This window comes from Balaenoptera physalus, assembly GCF_965194825.1.
Source record: "Balaenoptera physalus genome assembly, chromosome: 10".
In the NCBI taxonomy this organism is placed as follows: Eukaryota; Metazoa; Chordata; class Mammalia; order Artiodactyla; family Balaenopteridae; genus Balaenoptera; species Balaenoptera physalus.
In genome coordinates, this window is record NC_138889.1 from 18,849,931 (window position 1) to 18,871,136 (window position 21,206).

The 21,206-nt window shown below is 40.9% G+C and overlaps 1 protein-coding gene and 2 long non-coding RNA genes across 3 annotated transcripts in view; 2 read left to right on the forward strand and 1 right to left on the reverse strand.

The window, feature by feature from the left end:
* The window catches only part of LOC309637116, a 276,838-nt gene that overhangs the window by 215,440 nt on the left and 40,192 nt on the right, over positions 1-21,206 (forward strand). The window lies entirely within an intron of this gene.
* NNMT (nicotinamide N-methyltransferase) lies at positions 114-17,256 on the reverse strand. Its single transcript, XM_082411174.1, has 3 exons — positions 16,988-17,256; positions 15,778-15,985; positions 114-2,407 (listed from the first exon to the last, which is right to left on the reverse strand). The coding sequence occupies exons 1-3, from the start codon at positions 17,139-17,141 to the stop codon at positions 1,975-1,977; spliced, it is 795 nt and encodes a 264-aa protein (XP_082267300.1). The 5' UTR covers positions 17,142-17,256; the 3' UTR covers positions 114-1,974.
* Positions 2,414-19,549, forward strand: LOC309637115. Its single transcript, XR_014250417.1, has 3 exons — positions 2,414-7,366; positions 8,014-8,149; positions 19,428-19,549. It is a non-coding gene; the product is annotated as an uncharacterized lncRNA (long non-coding RNA).

Consider the following 21,206-nt stretch of genomic DNA (forward strand, 5'->3'; position numbering starts at 1 on the left):
CCCCGCTCCTCTCCCCCACCCAGCCAAAATTGCATAGGTCAAAGTAGAAAACCTATCATCAGTTGAAAGCTTGTTTTAAAAAGAAATTGCTGTTTTTAAAAGAGGTTGAAACCAGGAAATCCTGTTTTAAAAGTAGGCTTATGTTTTTCTTTGCTGTTATGCAAATGTAAGCAAGGGCCATTGCCTTGGGTGGGCTAGGGGGGTAACCAAATGCAGACGTTTTCAGACACTGTGACCTTCATTCTGGGTGGAGGTAGATGGCACAGTTTTGGGAGAGCCCATTCTCCACAGACTTTGTAGCTTCCTTTGGGCCTGGGTGACTGGTGCTGGCTCCTGGGGAGCTAAGTGTGCTGCCTTCTGGGAACAGTTATTTGGAGAAAGGATGCACAGGTCTGACCCTCCCCACCTGCTTACAGGAACAGAGCTGGACTTGGCCTTCTTGATGCAGCCTGGACTGGCCTGTTAGTGGCCTTCAGGACAGAATCTCTAGAACTCGTAAGCAGGTTAGAATGTTGTGATGTGAATGTCCTATGATAATTGAACAATTGGAAATGTCTCGGAAATGGACCAATACTGGGTTATTTACAACCAAGTAAACAAAAATGTACTGGTGTTGGAATCTCGTGCCCTAATGTGACTGTCATTGCATGTCGGGGGAGTGGGGAGGAAGGACTCTCCCTTGTGAGAAGCAGAAATGTCCACTGTCAGTAATCCTAGGAAGAGAGAAATCTTGGGATGAGAAATGAAGACTAGAGAAAGGGGCCTCAGACCTGGGTGAGGAGGAAACTCCTTCTCTCTCTCGGGTAGGGGGAGGCAAACTTTTTTTTTACAAAGATCCAATAATAGACATTTTAGGCTTTTCAGGCTATACATACAGTTGCTCTCGTAATTACTCAGTTCTGCCATCACAGCAGGAAAACAACCATAGACAGTACGCAAATGAATGTCCATGACTATGTTCCAATAAAACTTTACAAAATGGGCAGCAGGCTGGATTTGGCTCCTGGGTCGTAGTTTGTCAACTTCTGTTTTAGAGCCTCGGGGTGATGGGCATAGGACCCAGAAAGGGTGGCCGTGCCATATGGAGGTATGCTAACTCCAAGTAGATAAGTAGATGCTTGGCCAAAAGCTATGCCAACAGGCTACCTTCCAGGACCCTCTACGGATGTGGGCTCTGAGATACTTGTTTCTTTCTTTCTTTTTTTTTCTTTTTTGGCCACTCAGCGTGCCTTGCGGGACCTTAGTTCCCTGACCAGGGATTGAATCCAGGCCCTCAGCAGTGAAAGCGTGGCGTCCTCACCCCTGGACCACCAGGGAATTCCCAAAGATACTCGTTTCTAATAGCACCTGTAAGACAGGGTCTCTTTTCTCTCTTGCTAACTCCTAAACTTCTATTCAGGTATAAAAGTCACAGCCTTGGCTCAGGTGTGTTGAGGGAAGTAAAAGAAAGGCCTACCCCATTCTTGAGACCAGGAGGCAAAAGTGACAGCTGTTCTCTGACCCTGGGTGGTGGTAGCACCAGTAGACCCCAGAGGAGGACATGGTCCCCAGAGAAGGCAAGAAGTGAAGAATAGGAGAAGCCTGTTCCTGGGAGAGAAGAAGGCATCAGGGCCCCCCAGGAAATGAGGAGTGAATAACTGCAGACACTTCTCTGTAGGCACGTGTGGGCTTAAGCCATCATAACTGGGATATTCAAGGAAAATGAGGTATTCTTTTGTAATCATAGGCAGTGAAGACTAGACATGCCCATTTGTCATGTTGGAGTCCTTATAACACCAGCACACATGGGGAGCACAGAGTAGGTGGTCAACTAATGGTTCCTAGGCAGACTGACCACTCCAACCCTGCCCTAGATGAACCATTGGGCCCCAGCCATTAGCCTCTACTCAGAACAATGACCATGGCAGTTGGAACCAAGGATTGAAGTCAACTGGGCAAGCCAGAGGAATTGCTTTAATTGGCGACCCCAAGGTATCATACAGATGTGCTCAGCTTCCTCCCCACCAGGGAGAAAAGCCCTTCGTTGTTGGCCATGTTGGAAGAATAACTTTGGGAGATCACTTCAAACTGTTCAATGGTGTAGCCGGCCTCCCTCACGGCAGCCTCCACTGCCTCCCGGCCCAGGCAGAGGCTGGAGAACCTCTGCTCGCCGATCATGTAGTAGCTGCTCTTCAGAGCGTCCACGAGCACCAGGAAGCCCCCCGGCTTCAGCAGGTTGCCGAGGTTCCTGAGGGCCGTGCGGTAGGCAGGGAGGTCCGGGCAGGCGGCGTCCAGGCACAGCGTGCTGAGCAGGCAGTCAGCCGGGGGCAGTGGGACAGCCCCCAGCGGCCAGCTCTGAGTCACGTCACACTTCAGGACCTGCTTGACCGCCCGCCTCAACTTCTCCTCCTTCTCTGGCCCCTTGACTCTGAAACACACAAACCGACAAAGATCGCTGGCTACCCCACTCATGGGAACCCCAGATCTCTTAGGTCAGGAATGAAAACGGCAGTGTTGTCCCAAACGTTATAACCTTAGGGCCATCCCTGTTGTAAAAACAGAGAAAGAAGAAATGAGGGACCATTTTGGTATCTGAATGTGACCATATTACCTTGCGCTGGGTTAAATCTTTTTTACAAAGTAATTAATAATATGGAAATGATAATAAAAATACCTAGTTGCCTGTTTCTACAGTGGACTGCCCCCATGAAATTCTTCTTCTTCTACTGCTTAGAATAGTGCCCAGATCATTTATTATTGTTATTATTATTATTATTACCCTTGTTCCCTCTGCCAAACTGTAAGGTAGTGACTGTTTGGCCACATATATCAAGCAATAATGGGTTTAAATGCAGAAATGGTATCTTTGTAGTAGCTGCTGATCAATAGGAGGTCATCCATAGACATTCGTAGAAACTGTTGATCATGTCACACAATTGTGGCCAGGGCCTTTCTAGAAAGATGAAAACTCCTTGTTTCCATTCTCAGGCTCCAAAAGATATTGCAGGTAGGGAGTATGTTTCCTGATGGAGATAGTTTTCTTGGTAGCCTTGTTAGGAATCCTATCCTTTTCTGCCAAATCAATGGGGTTTCTTGAGAGAAAATTCGTTAATGACAGAAGGAGAAAAGGCAAGGGCAGGAGATGGAATCCAGTGCCTCAGATCCTTTCGGAATTTATTAGTGGAGGAATAAAGGAACAAACTAACCAATGAACGAAATTAAATAAACACATAGAGTGAACAAGAGAAACTGGAGAAAGGGAACAGACAAAGGAAAAGAAGTAGCAGAAAATCAGAGAGGTAAGACAAAGAGAGGAATTGCTGAGTGTATAAAGTGCCCAGAAGGCCACTGAGCCCAAATTGTATGAGTGATGATTGAGTATCCAACACTTTGAGGAAGTTAATCAACAAAGCACCAGGGGTGCAAATCCAAGCTTATGTGCAAAGAACACACAGTCGCTGGCTCCAGAAGAAAACAGCCACTCAGGCAACAGTGCTTGATAGAGAGAACAGAGGATGGCCCAACATCAGAGCAAGTGAGAGAGATTTATACTGGAACCATTTCTGTTCATGAGGAAAAGTTGATGGTTTAAAGAAAACTTGGAGATTTACCTCCAGGTAGAATGATTTGAGATAATAGCAATTAGCTGTGGACATCCTATTTAAATATTTAGTTAAAATCTTAAGCCTAGTGTGTATAATCAGTTATTTACAAACATCTTTTAATTGTGTTATAATTTTCCATTTAAGAAGCTTAATAAGCATATGAAAACATGCTCAATATCGCTGACATCAGAGAAATGAAAATCAAACCATGAGATACCACTTCGCACCAACTAGGATGATTATAATAAAAAAGACAGATAATAACTAAGTGTTGGCAAGGACGTGGAGAAACTGGAACCTACGTACACTGCTGGTGAGATGGTAAAATGGTCCAGCTACTTTGGAAAACAGTCTGGAAGTTCCCAAAAAAAAAAAAAAAAGGTTTAACATAGAGATTTAACATGACCCAGGAATTCTGTTTTGTTTTTTTTTTAACGTCTTTATTGGTGTATAATTGCTTTACACTGGTGTGTTAGTTTCTGCTTTATAACAAAGTGAATCAGCTATACATACACATATATCCCCATATCTCCTCCCTCTTGCGTCTCCCTCCCACCCTCCCTATCCCACCCCTCTAGGTGGTCACAAAGCACCGAGCTGATCTCCCTGTGCTGTGCGGTTGCTTCCCACTAGCTATCTATTTTACATTTGGTAGTGTATATATGTCCATGCCACTCTCTCACTTTGTCCCAGCTTACCCTTCCCCCTCCCTGTGTCCTCAAGACTATTCTCTACGTCTGTGTCTTTATTCCTGTCTTACCCCTAGGTTCTTTATAACCATTTTTTTTCTTAGATTCCATATATATGTGTTAGCATACGGTATTTGTTTTTCTCTTTCTGACTTACTTCACTCTGTATGGCAGACTCTATGACTCAGGAATTCTAATCATAGGATTATACCCAAGAGAAATGAAAACATGTGTCCACACAAAAACTTGTCCATGAGTATTTATAGCAGCATTATTCATAATAGCCAAAAGATGGGAACAACCCAAATGTCCATCAAATTATGAATAGATAAATAAAATGTGGTCTATCCATACAATGGAATATTATTCAGTAATAAAAAGGAACGAACAACTGACACAGGCTACAACATGGAAGAACCTTGAAAACATGATGTTCAGTGACAGAAGCCAGACACAAAAGGCCACATATTGTATGATTCCATTTATATGAAATATCTAGAAAAGACAAATCTGTAGAGACTGAAAGCAGACCAGTGGTTGCTAGGGGCTGAGAGGACTGGGGGAAAGGAGAATGACCACTGGTGGGTATAGGGTTTCTTTGGGGAGTTATGAAATGTTCTAAAATCGTGCTGAGGATCACGCAATTCTGTGAACATACTAAGAGCTACTGAATGGCACACTTTACATGGGTGAATCATATGTTATGTGAATTTTATCTTAATAAAGCTGTTCTATTAAAAAAGAGAGAGAGAGAGGGAGAGAGAGAGAGAGAGAGAGAGGACTTCCCTGGTGGCACAGTGGTTAAGATCCGCCTGCCAATGCAGGGGACACGGGTGTGAGCCCTGGTCCGGGAAGATCCCACATGCCGCGAAGAAACTAAGCCCATGCGCCACAACTACTGAGCCTGCGCTCTAGAGTCCGTGAGCCACAACTACTGAAGTCCGCACGCCTAGAGCCTGTGCTCTGCAACAAGAGAAGCCACTGCAATGAGAAGCCCATGCACCACAACAAAGAGTGGCCCCTGCTCGCCGCAATTGGAGAAAGCCCACACACAGCAACAAAGACCCAGTGCAACCAATAAATAAATAAATAAATAAAATTTTTTTAAAATGCCAACCAAAATATTAAAAAAAGAGAGAGAGAGAAAAAAGCTTTGCAAGATATTACTTTCAGGGAATTCCTAACAACCAGTAAACTGGGAGATACAGGGAATGATAATTGCCTTTGACTGGGTCTACCTGTTCCTCTTATTGGGGTAGAAATGGTAGCAGGGTGACAAATTTGCCCCAGTGGTCTGGACTTTTCTGGTTTTTGCACTGAAAATCCCATGTCCTGGGAACCCGTCTCAGTCCTGGACAAACCGGGAGGGTTAGTCGTTCTAAAAATAGGGAAATCAGTTACAAAGCTTCCACCCCGCCTGACAGAACGTGCATAATTTGACAGATCATTTTAAGAATAAAAAATAATAATTCAACATTATGAAAGTCTGTGTGAAACATGGCTTTGAAGAGGTAAATTAATCTAGAATAGAAAAAATTCAAATAACCTATCTTCACCTATGGATAACTTAAGTGTATACAAAAAGCTAAACAAGTGACAACGTAGTGTTCTTTTGAACGTGTCCAAAGACGATGCTGTCTCTTGGGAACATTACGGTAATGTGTATTTAAGTGATTACATCAGAGGCAGGTTGGACCTCTGGACCCTACTGTGTATGAAGCTATTTTAAAAACACAAGTTGCCACAGAACTAGTACTTGCCAGTCAGATGATGATGGAAATTGTTCCCAAACTGTGAGACACACTGTGAAGTCTGGAAAGCTGGCAGAGAAGGTGCCAATTTGAGAGGGAAATTTGTTAGAAACACCCACTGTCGTGGATACCTGCTTGTCCTCGGGTGCACTACAAACATTGGTGAACTCAGTTGCCAAGGCAGCCGTGTAAAGATTACACCTCAGGGCTCCTCGGGGCCTGTGATACACCTGCAATGAAATGGCCTCGCCTGGAGACACAGGCAATTACCACTCAGCCTCATGTTTAGCTCAAGGGGTAGGGAATAAATACACACCAGAAAAACGTTAGGCAGTTTTACAGAAAGCTAACCACCGTGTGGCCGTTTCTCTAGCTCTAAAGATCTAGCCTTTCAAAGGAATCAATATGCAAAAAAAAAAAAAAAAAAAAAAAAAAGAGCCACATCCCCTGTAAATATGCTGTCTATAAAAGCCTGAAGGAACTGGGGAGGGAGAGGGGGAGGAAAGGATAGAGTGAGACTCCTGGGAAGAACACTTTGTAAGATTGTCTTTCCAGACCCCAGGTAGTTATCCTGAGATTTAAAGCAGGATCTTCCTGCCCTGACGCTGCAAGGCGGGTGGTGAATCAGAATCCTCTGGACAAGCTTTTTTCCATTACACTTACCTCCCCAAGCCCCATCCCCAGAGGTTCCAGCAGGCCCTCCTGAGGGAAAACCATCAAGACGTGTAAAGGAAATGAAAAGCTGAATAAGCTTGGATGTCAACGTGAGAATTGTAAGAGCGAAAGGACTCATCACTGGTGAACCTTCGATACAGGCCACAGCTGAGTGACACTAGGAGGCAGCGGTCTGGAAAGCAAAATGCATGCAGTCACTTCTTTTATAAATATTTTTTGACCTTCTATTGTGTGCCAGGAAGAGCACTGGGCAGTGGAGACCTAAGGTGGGACGAATGAGAAACAAATCCTATCCTCATGGAGATTACAGTCTGGTGGGGGAGGAAGACATAATCCAATGATCATCCACAAAACTGAAACATTAAAGCTGTGATGAATGCCAGGCAGGAGGGGCACACGGCACTAAGAGAAGAATACTGGGAGCTTGACTCAGTGTAGAAGCATGAGGGAAAGCTCCTCCGGAAAGGAGTCAGGTGAGCAGAGAAACAGAGGATAAATAAGTAGGAGTGAACTGGACCAAAGAGAGGAGGGAGGGAGGAGCATACTCCAGTAAGAGGAAATAGCAAGAGCAAAGGCCCTTTGGTGGGAAGAAACATGGAGAGGAGAAAGCCAGTGTGGCTGAACCTCAGGAAACGAAGCAGCGCATGGCTGAACGGGAGGCAAAAAGGTAAGCGCCCACCAGTTGACATGGAAGCTGCTAGTCTGGGGACCACAAGGCAGGTGCCAGACTAGACAGGGCTTCGTGGACCATGTTAAGAATTTTGCTTTTTATCCTAAAAGCCGTGGGGAGATATTAAGGGGGTGCTAAGGAAAGGAGTGATATGATCAGATTTATACTTTGAGGCAATCAATTTGGGACAAGAATGGAGGTGGGAGGCCAGTTAGGAAGGAGAGGATGGTAGCTTGGACCAAGAAAACAGCTTGCATGGAAAATAGTGGAAGAAATATACTGGTTTAAGAGGAACTCAGGAAGTGAAGTGGACAGAACTTGCTGCTGGTCATGAAACATGACTGACAGGGAGATGACAGGACTGACTTCCAGGTTTCTGGCTTCTCCAATTAATTATATGATGGTGCCATTCAAGGAGATAAGAATACCGGAAATAAAGCAGATTTGGGGAAGATCATAGCTCTATTTTGGGCACGTTAAGTTTGAGATGCTTTGACACACAGGAATAGAAATGTTTACCATTTGAAGAAATGGACGGCTGAAGGTTTTGCAACCTGTCCTGTTAATTTCCCCCAAGAGATAATGCAGTGAGAGCCCGTGTTCAAGAGAAAGACATCCTTGTAAAAGGCAGAAGTTTTTCCTAGGCATCCCTGAGGCAATCATCATGACCACCAAGATCGCGAGTTTGAGAAAGAATATCAATCTTTCACAAGACCTGGGAATACAGAGATGCTTTGGGATAGAAGCAGTTCACTAGTTCACAGAACAAATCTGGCACAGGTATGTCTATTTGGGGCCCTAGACAAACATCTTTTTCAATAGATACGAACGTCTTTGTATGGAAAGCATTTATTTCAGAGAACCGCCACCTCTACAGGTGCTCAAGCTTTCTCCTGTCAGGTCCACGGAGGTAAGTGGAGGAGCTGCCGTCCGTAGAGGCAACCAGGAGGGGCTGCCACCTCCCCAGACCGCCCCCTGCTGGCCCAGGGGCCGAGGGCTGAGGAGAACCTGCAGAGCACACCTCTAGCTCATCCCCACTAGCGTGTCCTGTTGGGGAGCTCCGTTCCAGACGCCAGTGCTTCTCAGCCTGTAAAATGCATACAGTCCCCTGCAGATCTTGCTAAAATGCAGATTCTGAAGGTAGGCCTGAGAATCTGCATTCCTAACAAGTTCCCAGATGATATGGAAGCTGCTCGTCTGTGGACCACAAGGCAATGTGTCCCAGGTTCCAGGTGCCAGAGGTAAATTAATGCTGCTTCTAGGATTTCTTAAGGTAACGCTCATTTCCCTTGGTTCGTGCTTGAGTAGTTAGTTATATCTTAGTATTTGACTGGCTGACTTGATGAATACGTATAGTGTGAGACAAGAATGTGGTACCAGTGTCTTACAACGTTTCAGATAATTGTAAACATGGATGGTATCTAAATGTCTGAGTCACACTCCGGAGGAACAGGAGGAAAAGGAGACAGCTCCAATTGTCTCTTGCAGCAGTCAACATAAGAAATAGCTTCAGATAAAGAAGAAATAATCTCAGGGGAAATAGGTTGTGGGTTGATAGAGGAACTTGAAGATGCAAGAAAGACGTTAGTTGAATGGGATCACAATCATTCTCAAAACAGTTGAAGCCACAAGATCTAGCAGAAGGATAAGGGTGAGAATGCAGAATTTTACTGCCAAAAATACAGTTCCTTAGTCCGACAGAGTGATTGGGAAGGGACAGTGTCTCAGGAACAATTGCTACGAGCTGATGATTCTGGCTTGAGATAAGTAATGCTTTCAGTATCCTGCTAGATGTTAAGGGTTCATTTCTGAATAAGATGCAAAGGCTTGTGATAGCTAGAGAAATTGAGAACAAAGTTCTAAAAGCCTCTTGAAGCATGATTTGGACCTTGGAAAGATGTGCTGTCTGACAACGACTAAGAACTTTTTGATAAACTTTCCCTGATATTCTATAAGTCCTGGGAAATTCCTTATTTAATAATTTTGAATATTGTCTAAATCCTCATCACTGCAGTTTTCTTCTAGTTAATGTCAATTTCATTCTGTGAAATCACATAGTCCATTTAAAAAGTTTGAAATTACTGTTATCTTGAAGAACATATCTGAAGTTTGAAGGCTCTAGCCAGCATAAAATTCTAAGTAAGGGGTTTACAGGTTAAAATGGCATGTGAAAATAGCCTCTCTTGATTTCTTACTTAATGCGGGGGAAAAACATGGAGCAATGTTTAAGCAATATTAAACAATTTTACAATGTTGCTCATGAGTAAGGGCACCAAAAATACCTTCCCAATATTCATGGGCGTAGAAAATATGTCATCTTTGTGTTCTTCTTGAAAAAGGTCCAAAGACCTATTCAGTTGACTATGACATGAATCGGAATTAAAAACTCAACAACTAAAAAAATAATATAAAATGAGCATAAAATACATCCACATAATTGCAAATATGATTACAAACTGAGAGCATATGATGTTGAAAGAAAATATAAAAATAATACTTTAAATTACAATATTTGGATTTAAAATCTCAAAGTTTAACAATAAACACTGGGAAGGAAGATGCCAGAAGGACTTCGGGTGTCAAAAATTGTTAAATTCCTCATATTACGAGGAAGAAAAGAATTATTGATTCTTACCTGATATTGATAAGCTGAGAGAATTTGTCTCCAGCAGAAATGCATTATACAAAAACACTAAAAGAAGTCCTCCAGGTGAAGGGAAATGATGTCAGATAGAAGCCTAGATCTGCAGAAAGGAGTGAAGAATACTAGACAGGACAGATTTGTGGATAAACACAGGAGACTTTATATATATTTATTGAAAATACTACTGACTGATGTGAATATACTTAAAACTACAAAACTGTACACTTAAAGAATTAAGGTGATAAATTTTATGATGTGTGTTTTCTTAACCAAAATTAAAAATAAAACAATAAAGAAAATAAAAGTACTACTGACTGCTTAAAGCAAAAATTATAACAGTGTATTATAGTGTTATAGTTTATACAGAATAAATATATGACAACAAGTGTATAAGGGGCAGGAGAGTGGGTTAAAGGAATTACACTGTTGTAATATCTTACATTGTTCATGAGACGTTGCAAATATATTATGTAATTTCTAGAAAAGTCATGCGCACGCGTGCACATACACACACACAAAACACAAAAGAGGTCAATAGAGGAGAAAAAAGTCAATAGAGGAGATAAAGGCATACTAAAAATGTGTATAATTATACTATATAAATGGAAAAACAAAAATTATTTCATTCACCAACAAGAAGCGGGACAAAGGTACAAATGAACACCAGACAGATGGGACAAATAGAAAATATATACCAAGATGGTAGATTTAGACTCAGCCATACAATATCACTAATTACATTAAATGTAAATTGAGTAAACAATCCAGTTAAAATGTAGAAATTGTCAGGTTGGATTGAAAAGCAAGACCTACTACATGTTATTTGAAAAAAAATCATTTTAAATATAAAAACACGGACAGGTTGAAAACAAAAGGGTAGAAAAAGCTATACCATGTATGTTATTTATCTATTGTTACATAATAAATTACCCCCAAACTTAGCAATTTAAAATGACAAACATTCATCTCACAGTTTCTGCAGGTCAGATACTTGGGTACAGATTAGCTGAGTGTCTCTGGTGCAAGGTGCCTCATGAGACTGTAGTGTTGGTCACTCTCAGAGTTGTCCAGTGTCATCTGAAGGCCCACATGGGGGTAAATTTGCTTCCAAACTCACTCCTTAGGACAAGTGAGTGACTGTAAGAGAGAGCACCCAATAGGGAAGCTGTAGTCTCTTTGTATCCTAATCTCAGAATTGATGTCCCATCACTCTACAGCACCATATTTGTTAGAATCCAGTCATTAAATCCAATGGACACTCATGGGGAGAGAATTAAGCAAGAGCGTGAATACCTGAAATGAAGATTAGTGGGGACCGTCTTAGAGGTCCCTACCACCTTATGCCATCACCAAGAATAAGAAGGCTGGTGTGGCTATATTAATATCAAAGTCGACCTCAAAACAAAGTGTATTACTGGATGTAAAGGGAGATATAATGATAAAATCGTCAATTCGTCAAGAAGACATAACAATCCTAAAAGTATATGCTGCTAATAACAAAGCTTCAAAATGCATGAAGAAAATGTTGGCAGAACTATGAGGAGTAAGGGATGAATCCACAATCATAATTTGAGATTTTTAACATCTCTCTCTCCCAGTAATTGATAGAATAAGTAAACAAAAAATCATGTAGAGAATTTGAACAATATTATCAATCTACCTGACTGAATTAATATTTATAGAAACGACACCAACAACTGGACAATATACATTCTTTTCAATGTAGAACACATAGAATGTTCACCAAATAGATCATATGCTGGGTCACAAAATAAACCTCTGACTACAATGAAATTTAATTAGAAACCAGTAACAATATCTAGAAAAAAAATCCCAACAATTTTGGAAACTAAGCAACACAATTACAAATAATTTATGGTCAAAGAAGAAATCACAAAGAAAATTAGAATATATGCTGAATTGGATAATAACAAAAATATGACACATCAAAAGTCATGGGATGCAGCTAAAAGAGTGCTGAAGGAAAGTGTGAGAATAAATGACCTAAGCTTCCATCTCAAGAAGCTAGAAAAAGAAGAGCATATTAAAACTAAAGTAAGTGGAAGACAGAAAATAAGAAAAATAAGAGCAGAAATCAATGGAATACACAATGGACAACTGAGAAAATCAACAAAGCCAAAAGCTGGTTCTTTGAAAAGATTAATAAAATGTATCAATCTCTAACAAGATCAATCAAGATTAAAAGAAAAAGACAAATTGCCAATTTTAAGAATGAAAGAGGGACAATCACCAAAGATCCTACAGACATTAAAAGAGTAATAAAGGGATATTGTAAAAAAAACTTTATGACAATAAAGTTGACAACCAAGATGTAAAGGACAAATTCCTTGAAAAATAGTACTTATCAAAACAGACAAAAGAAGAAATAGACAATCCAAACAGTCATTAAAGGAATAATTCTTCTTAATAAAAAACCTCCTCACCCAGGAAGAAACCTTCAGGTTCAGATAGCTTCACGGGTGAATTCTATCAATCATGTAAGGAAGAAATAATACAAACGCCTTCAAAAAATAGGGGAGGAAGAAACACTTCCAAATTATTATATGAATTAGCATCATGCTGATATCAAAATCTGCCAAGCATATAACAAGAAAATAAACTTATAGCTCAATATCCCTCATAAATATAGATGCAAAAATCCTTAGCAAAATTTTGGCAAATCACATCCAGGGATACATAAAAAGATTACTACTTCATGACCAAGGGGTTTATGCCAGTTTGGTTTAAATACCAAAAATCATCCAACATAATTCATGTTCTCAGAATATGCAGAAACATCACATGACCATCTCAGTAAATGCAAAAAAATTTTTTGACGAATTTTAACATTTGATTAAAACCCCCCAAGAAACTAGAAATACAAGGGAACTTAGTCTGATAAAGAATTTCTATGAAAAACCTATAAATAATGTCATTCTTAATGATGAATCATTGAACATTTTTTCCTAAGATATGGAAAAAGGTACAAATGTCTGTTCTTATCATTTTTGTTCAACATTGTTTTGGTGGTCCTAGTCAATGTAATAGGGCATAAAAAATAAATAAAGGCATAAAGTTGAAATAGAAGAAGTAAAAGTATTTTTATTTGTAGATGATATAAGAATGTACATAGAAAATACTATGGAATCTACCAAAAATGATTAAAATTAATTAGTGCAATATTTTGTAATAAACTATAATGGAAAAGAATAGAAAAAAGAATATAGATATATACATATATATGTTAAATGAATCACTTTGCTGTACACCTGAAACCAACAGAAGTATTGTAAATCAACTATATTTCAATATAAAAAATAAAATAAAAAATGAAATTAGTGAAGTCAGCAAGATCTAATATACAAAAAATCAATTGTACATCTATATACTAGCAAATGAAACTAATAAAATGAAATAGAAATGAAATTTAAAAGATACAATCAACAGTAGCATTAAAAAACATGAAACACAGGGACATTTTAACAAAATATATGCAAAATATGAGAACTGAGAGAAACTGAAGTCCTAACTAAATGTAGAGATAAACCATGTTCATGGACTGGAGATGCAATATATCCATTCTCCTAAATTGATTTGTAAATTCAAAGAAATTACAATAAAATCTCAGTAAACTTTTTTTGAAGAAATTTACAAGTTTATTCTAAAAGTAATGGCACTAAATTTACCAAAATAATCTTGCAAAGAACAAAGTTGAAGGACTCAAACTATCTGATTTCAATACTTACTATCCCTGGTAAAGGGAATAAAAGACCAACAAAACCCAGTGGAAGTTTAGTGACTCCACATGATACCAAAAAGTTTAATTGGGAACACAAGATAAAACTTCTAGTTTATTCATACTTCTGTACCATAAGGAATTGTACCACCAATGAGTCATATTGATAACTTACATTTGACAATCCACGTTTATTACCATTAAGACAATGTAGCAACAGTATGTAAGAAAATGAATATACAGTTTAGAATACTCCTAATAAGCTAAAGTCAGCAGACCTTTAAAAGAAAATGGGAGGGTTAAAGAAATAGAAGCAGACTTTAGAGAAATTTTCATAAGAGAACTTGACTCAGGAATAAACAAAAGTTGGTAAATAGATGGGAATCAAATATAAGTGCAAGTATAGAAAAATGAATTGACCATCAATCACTCCAGAAGAACATGGAGGTAGGCATACTCCTGAGGGATGTGTTGAGACCACATGATTTTATATTTATACTTGGGATTCAGGAATGTTACCTCAATCCCCCTGTTTTGAGTTCAGAAACATGGGAGTCATCCTTGATACCTCCCTTTCCTCATTCCCACTAACCAATCGCTACCAACTCTTAATCATTCTCTCTCAAAAATTCATCTTAAAATCTTCTATCTCTCTCCATCACCTAGTCCAAGCCACCAACATCTCTTCCTTCTGCATCTCTTGTTCTCTAAACCTCCAATCCATTCTCTACACAATAGCCAGAGAGATCTTTGTAAATGTAAATTGGGTCACATCACTCTCCTAGTTATACCTCTGATGTTTTCTTGTTACACTTGAAGTCCACAAGCATTAACTTGGCCTTGAAGGCCCTAAATGATTTGGCATGTGCCTGCCTTCCCTGATGTGAGCTCTAGGAGACAAGGGACCTCCTCTGATAAACGCTAGAACACCAAAGTGGTCTTTTTGTGCCATTTACAAAGGAGTCTCTGGGGTCTTGGCAATATTCATAGCAGCAAAGCCATGTTGCTCCAGGCACTGATGGTTGGCTGGGCTGTAGAATGGGAGGCACATCAGGACAAGGGAATAACAAAGTGAAGTGCTCGACTCTTCACCTCTGGCTGGTAGTCTATTGCCAATTTCTTGCGTGGGGAGAAATTAGTAATTTAAACAAACTTTGTTTGCATAAATTTACTTATAGATAGGGTACTATAAGATTTTGATCATTAGTTGTCGATATGTAAAGCCCTAATTTTATGAATGGTGAGTAACAAATTCTTTTCGAATAATTCCTTTATGCTGCTAATCTCAGTTTAAAAACCTAGTCAGCGGGACTTCCCTGGTGGTCCAGTGGTTGGGACTTTGCCTTCCAATGCAGGGGGTGCGGGTTAGATCCCTGGTTGGGGAGCTAGGATCCCGCATGCCTCGCGGCCAAGAAACCAAAACATAAAAAACAGAGGCAATGTTGTAACGGATTGGGTGAAGACTTTGAAAATGGTCCACATCAAGAATTAAAAAAAAAAAAAAAAAAAAAAAACCTAGTCAGCTTTTTGTTGTATCTGGTGGTGTCAGGATTAGCCACTTTCACAGCAGAGATCTATGCATTTGGATGGCTAGCAAGTCACTAGGGCGGCAAGCCCCGACCTGAAACCTTCTAGCGAGGAGCTGGTTTGGCCTCTTACTTGAAGTTTTCCTAAAACAAGGTCCTACAGTATCTGGCCTGCACAATGCATCCATACACAGGCCTGGAAAGGTTTTGTGACCACTCATCTTGGCTCAGTAACCAACTATTCAGTTTTTTCAGCTATGTCTTCTGCTGTTCTGGTGCACATACACACACACAGGCGCACGCGCGCGCACAACACGCGTGTGCTTCACTCTCGTTCTCTCTCTCTAGCTCTCTCTTTCTCCATTTGGATTTCTCTTTGGTCCCTCTCTCTCTGTTTCCTTTGCTTTTCAACTTGAACTCTAAGGATAATTTTTGGTTCTGAAAAATGAACTGGCACCCAGGTACCCTAAGAAAGCCAGGAAGCAGACCCGAGTTTCTCTACCTGTTCCCTTCAAGCTCACACACATAGGTCACCACTGGGGACCAGTTGAAGGCCCCGGGCTCCTTCTTCAGCCACTTCTCCAGCTCCTGCAGGTTCCGATCAGTATAGTCAGTGGCGATGATCTCCTTGAAGGATTCACAAGCAGAGAGGAGTTGATAGATGGTGGGGCCAGAGCCAATGTCGATCAGGAGGTCTCCCTTCACACCATCTGGTTTAGAGGAGGGAATGAGGAAGGGGGTCAGGCATCATAGGGTGGCAGATAGAGCTGATTTGCACTCTGTTTGCCAGGACTATGCTGGGGAGCCCCAAGGAGAGCCCCAAAGACAGACCATCTCTCTAGTCACCCCTCTTCCCTCAATGTCTCTTTTTAAAACATTTTTTACTTTCCATTCCCCATTCAAGGGTGGAGCATGTGGCTGGTATATTTTTAGGTCTAGGAGGAGGGAAAAAAAGATCTGCATCTGGTGTACAGACCCCTGATCCAGAAAGACTGCTACACAGATAATGTAAAAACTATTAAGGAATGCTTTGAGAGAAAGTTAAAATTTTTTAAAAATTGATTTTTTATAATGTCTTTCTCCAAAAAGCATCCAGTTCTTCAAAAAGCATCCTCCCTTCATGGGAGGTCTTTATCTCATGCACATTCACAACATTCCTTTGAGTTAAGAATAGAATAATTACTAGAATCTCCATTTGTTTTTTTTTTTTTCTTAAGATTTTTTTTTTTTTTTGATGTGGACCATTTTTAAAGTCTTTATTGAATTAGTTACAATATTGCTTCTGTTTTATGTTTTGGTTTTTTAGCCATGAGGCATGTGGGATCTTAGCTCCCCAATCAGGGATCGAACCCGCACCCCCTGCTTTGGAAGGCAAAGTCTTAAACCACTGGACCACCAGGGAAGTCTCTAGAATCTCCATTTCTTAAGTGAAATGTCTGGCTAGTGACCTAGCAAATCAATGTAGAATCAAGGACAGAATTCCAGTTTTTGGATTACCCTCTTGCAGGGCCAAAGGAGATAATGGATATAAAAGCACTCTGTAAACTGTAAAATATCCACCCCAATGTTAGTTTTTATCCTAGTTAAATGAATGGGTGATGCCAAAAGAGCTGTCAAATAACTATCATTAGACACAAAAGAGTCATGCCCTGAGACTCTCTCTATATGACTCACATTTGGAGGGGAGACACACAGACAACAGGTAAACTTACCTAGGCAAAATATCTTGAAAAGATTTTTCAGAAGATGCCTAAGAATCTGTTTTTCTGCGGAGTGTCTGGATCCAAAGTTATAATATTTTTCTAGATAAGCCTGAGGGTTAAAATGGCTCAGATAAGTGTCCTTGGAGGTGAAGCCAGATTCCATTGTGTCTCACTCCTGTGCCAACGGTCCACTGCCCTCCTTCTCTCCCCTCCAGAAGCCAGGGAGGCACCCTGCAGAAACTGTCTTCCTGGGTCTCTGGCTATCAATATTTCTTCCATCGGTTCAGCCCATCCCTTAGAGGTAGATGTTTAGTTAAACACTAACTGAGAGAAATATACCAAAAATGTTTTGGCAGTTCTAGGAAGTGATGAAATTCCTGGGGAAGGGAGCCTAAAAGAAGAGGGAAGGGGAAGGGGGAGGGCTGTGAGCTGTATGCAACGCTGGGCCAAGGGGTGAAGTTCAGCTGCAAGGGATTAGAGACAAGATGACTCGCCTGGGCTCACCAGGGAAGTTATTTAACTCATAGAAGAACCTCTAGCTTCAGACAGACGGGTCACCTTCCCGTGGCACCATCATTCTTCTTGCAGTGATTCTCCCAGGAAAGAGAGTCACAAATAATGGTTTAAATTTAAACAACTTAAGAAGAAAAAAGAAAAGAAAAAGAAAAAAGGGAAAGATGAGGAGAGGAAATGTGCTCCGGGTTAAAGTATGTTGGCTAAAGAAGGAATCTCAGATGAAGTCTGGAAAGAGAGTAAAAGAGCAATTTTTTAAAACTAGATCAATTAACTCTCTCCTTGTACTCCACACACCCCTTCATCCCCTCTCTGTTGTCTGCAGCTTCACCATCCCCCCCAGTGCCATTTCTCAGCAACTGGCAAGCACCTCCTCCCCAACCCCCCACTCTTTCATGTCAATCCATATCCTGACAGTCCTTTCAAAGTGAACTTTAAGCCCCGTACTTCCTTTAAGAATTCCTTAAATTCCCGATTCTGAACTCATACTGCCCTTAGAATTAGTTCAACTAGCCAAGCACTTGATTTTGTGGTGTCATGTATTTGTTCCTGGTTTTGTCTGTGTCAATTTTACTTACCAAACTAAATTTTACATGTATGATGCACTAAAAAAAACACCTCCTTTAGATCAAGGACCATGGCTCAGTTCTCTTTATAACCCCTACTGCAAATCACTGGTGGGGGGGGGGTCTACCTAATAGGTGTTCAAAACACTGAGCGATTAGTTGACTGTTGTCATATTGTACCAAATGCAATTGCAGCGAATGCACGGTATTCCATGGGTGATGACTTAGTAAGAGCCCATTTGGTTACAAGGCAAAGAGACTCACACAAAGAAGCTCAGGGAATTAAAAGGGAATTATTAATAGGAGACTATAATGGAAATAAATTGCAGGGTATCTAACTGGGTCTCAAGGACCAAAAAAATCATTAGGCAGCTAATCTCTCTCTCTTTCTTCCCCTTCATTTTCTTCATCATCTTCTTCTTCTTCCTCCTCCTCTTCTTTCCTTCTTCTTCTGCTTCTTCCCCTTCTTCTCCTTATTCTTCTCCTTCTTCTTCTTCTTCCCCTTCTTCTTCTTCTTCTTCTTCTTCTTCTTCTTCTTCTTCTTCTTCTTCTTCCTCCTCTTCTTCTTCTTCTTCTTCTTCTCCTTCTTCTCCTTCTTCTCCTCCTTCTTCTTCCTCTCCTTCTCCTTCTCCTTCTCCTTCTCCTTCTCCTTCTTCTTCTTCTTCTTCTTCTTCTTCTTCTTCTTCTTCTTCTTCTTCTTCTTCTTCTTCTTCTTCCTCCTCTTCTCTCTCTCTCCCCCACTCCCTTCTGTGGAAACTGGCTTCTTCTTTTGAGCATCCACTATACACATGGCTCCATTCTGGCCATTCCATATGGTGGCCCTGCCCCTGAGCTTAGAGAACCTTCTGACTCATCTCCTCACAGCTGGCTGACGAAGTCTGCATGGTGGTGGGGGGAGTAAAGGATCTTTTCGCCACCCATTGCAGCAATTGAGATGGGACAGACAAATTGTCTCAGGTTATTGCAACTGCTGGATCTTCAAAAGTCAAATCACAGACTTGAAGGATGTAGAATCAAAACAAGGTGTCTTTGGGAATGGTTCTGAGGGGCTGTTGCACCACTGGTACTTCCTGCTTCTCCTGACTGCCCTGGGGATGGAATACAGCAGGAAGCATCCAGAACTCAGCCAAAAGACAGAAATTGCCATCCTGATTTGCTACCAACAACTTGTATGAAAAGGGCAGTTAGAAAAACTAACTTTTGAGATTCCTAAACCTCAGTTTGGGTGTGTAAAATGGGGATAATAAGGGAGGAAAAAATTCTCCTCTACCCCCTTAGGGTCTCTTTCTGGACCTAAGAATTAAATGGACATAAGACAGGTTAACAGGAGAAAAGAATATACATTTAATTAATTTTTTTACATGTACAAGGGTGTCTTCACAAGAGAATGAAGACCTGAAGATGTGACCAGAGCAGGGAGCTTTTAGAACTTTTAGACAAAGAAATAATAAATTTGTGAAAAATTGACAAGACAAAGCCGTTTGGGGTGGGATACTAAATGGTAAAGAAGTAACTAAGAAGGTAAATGTTGGTTCAACAAACTTTGTTTGTACAGATTTCTCAGCCCAAAATTCCCTGTCTCTGGTGATTGAAATGTCTTCTTTCCTCCTGGTATAGGGAGGGTATCTTTCATATGGAAGTTTTATCTCCTGCTTTCAGGAAGAAAAAGAAGGGTCAGAGTATCCTTGTACCTGCTGTTTCTTTTTTTAAAAAATAAATTTATTTATTTTATTTATGGCTGTGTTGGGTTTTTGTTGCTGTGTGCGGGCTTTCTCTAGTTGTGGCGAGCTGGGGCTACTCTTCGTTGCGGTGCGTGGGCTTCTCATTGCGGTGGCTTCTCTTGTTGCGGAGCATGGGCTCTAGGCGTGCGGGCTTCAGTAGTTGTGGCACAAGGGCTCAGTAGTTGTGGCTAGCGGCTCTCGAGCGCAGGCTCAGTATTTGTGGAGCACGGCTTAGTTGCTTCGTGGCATGTGGGATCTTCCCAGACCAGGGCTTAAACCTGTGTCCCCTGCATTGGCAGGCAGATTCTTAACCACTGCGCCACCAGGGAAGTCCTGTACCTGCTGTTTCTTAAGTGCCTTTAATTCAAAATAATGAATATGCCAAAGTGGTATATTTTAGGGTGATATATTTTGGTTTCCTTCAATAGTATCTGTCCTATTCACAGTTCCCTGTTCAAGGTATTGAGAAATTTAAATCATAGCTTCCCTTACATTGAATCCTTACATTGGGAAATGTACCCTATGACCACTGATGGATCAATTTACCAGGGAGCTTTAAAAATAATGGTTCTATAGGGGCTTCCCTGGTGGCGCAGTGGTTGAGAATCTGCCTGCCAATGCAGGGGACATGGGTTCGAGCCCTGGTCTGGGAAGATCCCACATGCCGTGGAGCAACTAGGCCCGTGAGCCACAATTACTGAGCCTGCGCGTCTGGAGCTTGTGCTCCGCAACAGGAGAGGCCCGCGTGCCGCGATGAAGAGTGGCCCCCGCTAGCCGCAGCTAGAGGAAGCCCTCGCACAGAAACAAAGATCCAACACAACCATAAATAAATAAATAAATAAATAAATAAACCCAAAGTTAAAAAAAAAAAAATAATAATGGTTCTATAGCTTATATGTGGCCTTGATACTGTTGTACCCCTTTCCTCTTCACCTCATAATTCATTTTTCCCATCCTTTTCAGAAGCCACCAAGGTTGATAGTCAGAATCAGATTTCTCTATAGACTGAAATCTGTTTCCTCATAATGGCTCTCTACCCACTCTTAGATGAATGTTTGTTATAATTATGAATGTCTGAATGCACGTATACAGGAAGAAACAACGATCAAGAAGGAAAGAGGAAGAGAAGAAAGAAGGGAGAGTGAAAGGGTGGGAAGGAAGGAGAAATGACAGAAAGAAAGAAAATACGCCATTCCTGTCTAATCTGGGAGCTTGGTCCACTGGTAGCTTCTCTTCGCATGTGGTCAGCTGATAAAGTATTTGGTTCATTACCTCAGGTCATGACCTCATGAGAAAATAGTTCTATAATATTTAGTGCACAAAAAAATCAAAGTAGTGGGGCACTCTTTCCCAAAATACCATACCCTAGACTCCAGAGGCTAGATCAACTCTCTTCCTAGAATATACTATACAAACCCAAAACATAAA